General features: G+C 45.0%; 1 protein-coding gene across 1 annotated transcript; it reads left to right on the forward strand.

Annotated features, from left to right (window-relative positions):
* Window positions 1-2,759: 2,759 nt before the first annotated feature.
* On the forward strand, window positions 2,760-4,242 carry LOC110124344 (F-box/LRR-repeat protein 17; the record flags this gene model as incomplete). Its single annotated transcript, XM_070463215.1, is given in 3 exon segments — window positions 2,760-2,789; window positions 3,039-3,678; window positions 3,711-4,242. Coding segments are annotated over 3 exon segments (1,202 nt in total), but the record flags the coding sequence as incomplete, so codon positions are not given.
* Window positions 4,243-6,000: the final 1,758 nt, after the last annotated feature.

Genomic DNA, 6,000 nt, shown 5'->3' on the forward strand with positions numbered 1-6,000 from the left:
TCAAACTCACATCTCCTGCATTGGAGGCAGATTCTTTACCACTGTGCCACCAGGAAAGCCTGTTAATTGGGAAATGTACCCTCAAATTATGGAAGGAAATGCAAACACTAGTGAGTGAAATTGCAGTGACTGACTCCTGGCCTCTGTCCTTGTGTTTCTGCCTAGAGGTGAATAGCCAGCAAGGAGAACAGAATCTTCAGACCCTGAGCATCCAGGAGGGTGAAAATGTCACCATGAACTGCAGTTATAAAAGTATTACTATAACTGCCTTACAGTGGTACAGACAGGATTCAAGGCGAGGCTTTGTTCATCTGATTTTAATGCATTCTAATGAGAGACAGAAATATAGTGGGAGACTACACTTCACACTTGACAACTCCATCAAAAGCAGTTCCTTGTCCATCACTGCTTCCCAGGCTGAGGATGCTGCTACTTACCTCTGTGCAGCAGACCCACAGTGCTCTGTGGGGACCCGCAGCCCCATCACAAACCTGCCAGAGCTGTCTCTTAGAAGCCACAACAGTGTGCAGAGTTGGTGGTTTTGTCTTCCCACAGAGTCTGCAAATGGCTAGCAACATGAAAGGGAGCTCCTCTCAAATTCCTGATGTTTTCGGTAGCGTGTCAGACTGTAGCAAAGGGATGAGGTTTAGAACGGGAAACTGAAATTCCAGATTCAGCTCTGCCCATCCTGGCTGTGTCTTTAGCCATATTATCAGTGTAGCAGCCTTCAGTTTCCTCAATTTAAACAAAGGATTTAGACTGGATGAGCCTAAAGACCCTTCAAGTTCTAATTTTACCAGGTCACCTCTGGAGGATGAAGAAGGACTTCTCAGTATTAGAAGGGCCCATCTGTTACATGTGCAGCCCCCTCAAGACCTAGGGAGGGCTTTAAGATGCCTGAGATGATTTTATATTTCTCTAATTCCTGTATAGGAAACAGTAGATTCATCAGGCATTAGAAATAAAAAGGATTTAGGACTGTTTCAATGAAACCTTTCACTTTAAAACTGAGGAGTGAAAATGTTATGTAATAATAAACACAAAGATCTCAGTCTTTGGAGTAAAAGAGACAAAGATGTGCACCTGATTCTGCCATTTATGATTTGTATGATTTCTAAGCTTCAATTTCTCCATTAAAGAGATGGGAGTTTATCTGAAAGTCAGAATTTTTCCTCTTACAAGTGAGAGATGTATGTTTTCTTCTATCAGCCCCTAAAGTATTGTTTTTTGAAAGTGGATACTTCTGTTTATTATCACATATATAACAGTTTTCCATCCATTGTATTCTTGTTCCTGGTAAGAGTAGTTTTCTTGATACAGTTTTGATGCTTCTGAAAATGTGTTTGTGGACAAAGGGCATTTGTATTTATGTGACACTTGGTGGAAGAGGTAGGAGGGCAGGGGAAAGGTTGGTGGGACTGTGGTTCCCACATTCCAGACCTTAAACCACCACCATCACCTGTATCAGAACCACCTAGAACACATTTGAAGAGCTGGGTTATTAGGAGCTTCCTCAATCAGACTGATGCAGTGATGTATTTTTAATGAACATCATTTATATCAGATATTGGTTCAGCTTCACATAACAAAAAACTCAGGTAACATTTTTAACAGGCTGGAATTTACTTCCCTCTCGTATAAAGAAGCTCTATCGCATGTACCATGTGCAGTCCAGGGCTGGTATACTAGCTTCATAATTTTGTGAGGAATCAAGGGTCTTCTTTCTGGCTGTTTCTTGTCCTTAAATTGTCACTTTTGTTTATATACTTTGCTGAAACAGCAAGAAGTCTATCCGTTTTTTCCACCTTCCAGGAAGAACATCAAGAGGCAACTGAGCACATGCTGGCCATGTCAACCATTTTCAGAAGCTTTACCCCGCAGCTCCTACTTATATTTCATTCACGAGTGTTAGTCCGTGTCTCCACATTTCTTACATCTGCAAAGGAGCCTGGGATATCAGGATTTTTCCAGTCTCTGCATGTTGTCGCTCACAACAAAATTGTTATTCTCAGTTCAATTCAGTTCAGTTGCTCAGTTGTGTCCAGCTCTTTGCAATCCCATAGACTGCAGCATGCCAGGCTTCCTTGTCCATCACCAATTCCCAAAATTTGCTCAAATTGATGTCCATTGAGTCTGTGATGCCATCTAACCATCTCATCCTCTGTCATCCCCCTCTCCTTCTGCCTTCAATCTTTCCCAGCATCTGGGTCTCTTCCATTGAATCAGTTCTTCACATCAGGTGGCCAAAGTATTGGAGCTTCAATTTCGGCATCAACCTTCTAATGAATATTCAGGACTGATTTCCTTCAGGATTGACTGGTTTGATCTCCGTGTGTCCAAGAGACTCTCAAGAGTCTTTTCGCAACACCACATTTCAAAAGCATCAATTCTTCAGTGCTCAGCTTTCTTCATGGTCCAACTCTCACATCATACATGACTACTGGAAAAATCATAGCTTTGATTATATGGACCTTTGTTGGCAAAGTAATGTGTCTGCTTTTTAATATGCTGTCTAGGTTGGGATATCAGGATCTTTTCAATCTCAGCATGTCACTCACAACAAAATTTTGGTTCTACCATAATTGAAAAAGACACGTATACCCCAGTTTATTGAAGCACTATTGACAGTGGCTAGGACAAGGAAGCAACCTAGATGCCCATTGACAAATGAATGGATAAGGAAGTTGTGGTACATATGTACAATGGAGTATCACTCAGCTATAAAAAGGAACACATTTGAGTCACTTCTAATGAGGTGGATGAACTTAAAGCCTATTGCACAGAGTGAAGTAAGTCAGAAAGAGAAAGACAAATATTATGTATTAATGCATATATATGGAATCTAGAAAGATGGTGATGATAACCTATTTGCAGGGCAGCAAAGGAGACACAGACATAAAGAACAGACTTAATTAAGGCAGAAATAAATGCAAAAGAAACAAAGAGACCATAGCAAAAATCAACAAAGCTAAAAGCTGGTTTTATGAAAAGATAAACAAAATTGACAAACTGTTAGCAAGACTCATTAAGAAACAAAGGGAGCGTCGTCGCCGCGGCCGCTCAGGGCCTACGGCACGGCCGCCTCCTCACAGCCCCCGGCGCGGCGCCGCGCGGGCCTGGCCGCCGAGGACGCCGCGCGCCGCCTCCTGCTCTCGGCCGCCGCCGCCGCTGCTGCGCCGCCCGCCCCCGGCCGCGGGGAGCTGGGGCCGGCCGCGGCCGCCGCCCGGGAGCGCCCGGCCCGGAGCCTCCTGTGGGCCCGCGCGGGGCCCGTGCGCCCGCCCGCGCCGCCCGCCGCCTCGCGGCCCTTCCGGGTGCCGCCGGCCGAGCCCCCCGCACCCCCCGAGATGGTGTGCAAGCGGAAGGGGGCCGGGGTCCCCGCCTGCACCCCCTGTAAGCAGCCCCGCTGCGGCGGGGGCGCTTGCGGCGGCGGCAGCGGCGGCGGCGGGCCTACGGGCGGCGGCCCTGAGCAGCACCCCTCCCCGCCGCTCCGCGCCCCGCGCTCCCCCGCCGCCCCGGGAGGAGCCCCCGCGGAGGCCGGCGGGGACGCGGTCCGAGCGGGGGGCGCCGCCCCCTCGGCCGCCCGGCAGCCGCAGCACGAGTGCGGCGACGCCGACTGTCCGGAGGGCCCAGAGCCGCCGTGCGAGTGCCACAGGGAGCCGCCCCCCCCCCCCCCCCCCCCCCCCCCCCCCCCCCGATGCCCCGGACATCAACCAGCTGCCTGCTCAAGATATTTTCCAATTTATCTCTGGATGAACGTTGCCTTTCTGCATCATTGGTGTGCAAGTACTGGCGTGACCTTTGTTTAGATTTCCAGTTTTGGAAGCAGCTGGATCTTAGTAGTCATCAGCAGGTCACTGATGAATTATTGGAAAAAATTGCATCAAGAAGTCAAAATATAATTGAAATCAACATTTCTGATTGTCGCAGTATGTCTGATACTGGCGTATGTGTTCTAGCATTTAAATATCCTGGACTTCTTAGGTATACAGCTTACAGGTGTAAACAGCTTTCTGACACCTCTATTATTGCAGTTGCCTCTCACTGTCCTTTACTTCAGAAAGTTCATGTAGGCAACCAGGACAAACTCACTGATGAAGGACTCAAGCAGCTGGGGTTGAAATGCAGAGAACTCAAAGATATTCATTTCGGCCAGTGTTACAAGATCTCAGATGAAGGCATGATCGTCATAGCTAAGGGCTGTCTGAAATTACAGAGAATATACATGCAGGAAAACAAATTAGTTCAAGGTTTACCTTGAGGCCTGTGAAACTCTCCTTAGCTGTCTTTGCCTCTTTCAGTATTCTGCACCCAAGAGAAAATGTAAAACAAAAATAAACTCAAAATGGATTAAAGATCTAAATGTAAGACCAGAAACTATCAAACTCCTAGAGGAGAACATAGGCAAAACACTCTCCGACATAAATCACAGCAGGATCCTCTATGACCCACATCCCAGAATTTCAGAAATAAAAGCAAAAATAAACAAATGGGACCTAATGAAACTTAAAAGCTTTTGCACAACAAAGGAAACTATAAGCAAGGTGAAAAGACAGCCCTCAGATTGGGAGAAAATAATAGCAAATGAAGCAACAGACAAAGGATTAATCTCAAAAATATACAAGCAACTCCTCCAGCTCAACTCCAGAAAAATAAATGACCCAATCAAAAAATGGGCCAAAGAACTCAACAGACATTTCTCCAAGGAAGACATACAGATGGCTAACAAACACATGAAAAGATGCTCAACATCACTCATTATCAGAGAAATGCAAATCAAAACCACAATGAGGTACCATTACACGCCAGTCAGGATGGCTGCTATCCAAAAGTCTACAAGCAATAAATGCTGGAGAGGGTGTGGAGAAAAGGGAACCCTCTTACACTGTTGGTGGGAATGCAAATTAGTACAGCCACTATGGAAAACAGTGTGGAGATTTCTTAAAAAGCTGGAAATAGAACTGCCATATGACCCAGCAATCCCACTTCTGGGCATACACACCAAGGAAACCAGATCTGAAAGAGACACGTGCACCCCAATGTTCATCGCAGCACTGTTTATAATAGCCAGGACATGGAAGCAACCTAGATGCCCATCAGCAGACGAATGGATGAGGAAGCTGTGGTACATATACACCATGGAATATTACTCAGCCATTACAAAGAATTCATTTGAATCAGTTCTAATGAGATGGATGAAACTGGAGCCCATTATACAGAGCGAAGTAAGCCAGAAAGATAAAGACCATTACAGTATACTAACACATATATATGGACTTTAGAAAGATGATAACGATAACCCTATATGCAAAACAGAAAAAGAGACTCAGATGTATAGAACAGACTTGTGGACTCTGGGAGAAGGCGAGGGTGGGATGTTTCAAAAGAACAGCACTGAAACATGTATATTATCTATTGTGAAACAGATAACCTGCCCAGGTTGGGTACATGAGACAAGTGCTCGGGCCTGGTGCACTGGAAAGACCCAGAGGGATTGGGTGGAGAGGGGGGGGGGAGGGGGGACTGGGATGGGGAATACATGTAAATCCATGGCTAATTCATTTCAATGTATAACAAAAACTACTGTAATGATGTAAAGTAATTAGCCTCCAACTAACAAATAAATAAATAAATAAATAAAAATAAAAACAAAAAATAAAAAAATAAAAATTGTGAAAAAAAAAAAAAAGAAACAAAGGGAGAAGAACCAAATAAACAAAATTAGAAATGAAAATGGAGAGATCACAACAGGCAACACTGAAATACAAACGATCAAAAGAGACTACTACCAGCAGCTCTATGCCAATAAAATGGATAACTTGGAAGAAATGGACAAATTCCTAGAAAAATATAACTTTCCAAAACTGAACCAGGAAGAAATAGAAGATCTTAACAGACCCACCACAAGCACGGAAATCAAGACTGTAATCAGAAATCTTCCAGCAAATAAAAGCCCAGGACCAGATGGCTTCACAGCTGAATTCTACCAAAAATTTAGAGAAG

Source organism: Odocoileus virginianus, unplaced genomic scaffold (assembly GCF_023699985.2).
Source record: "Odocoileus virginianus isolate 20LAN1187 ecotype Illinois unplaced genomic scaffold, Ovbor_1.2 Unplaced_Scaffold_43, whole genome shotgun sequence".
NCBI classification, from domain to species: domain Eukaryota; kingdom Metazoa; phylum Chordata; class Mammalia; order Artiodactyla; family Cervidae; genus Odocoileus; species Odocoileus virginianus.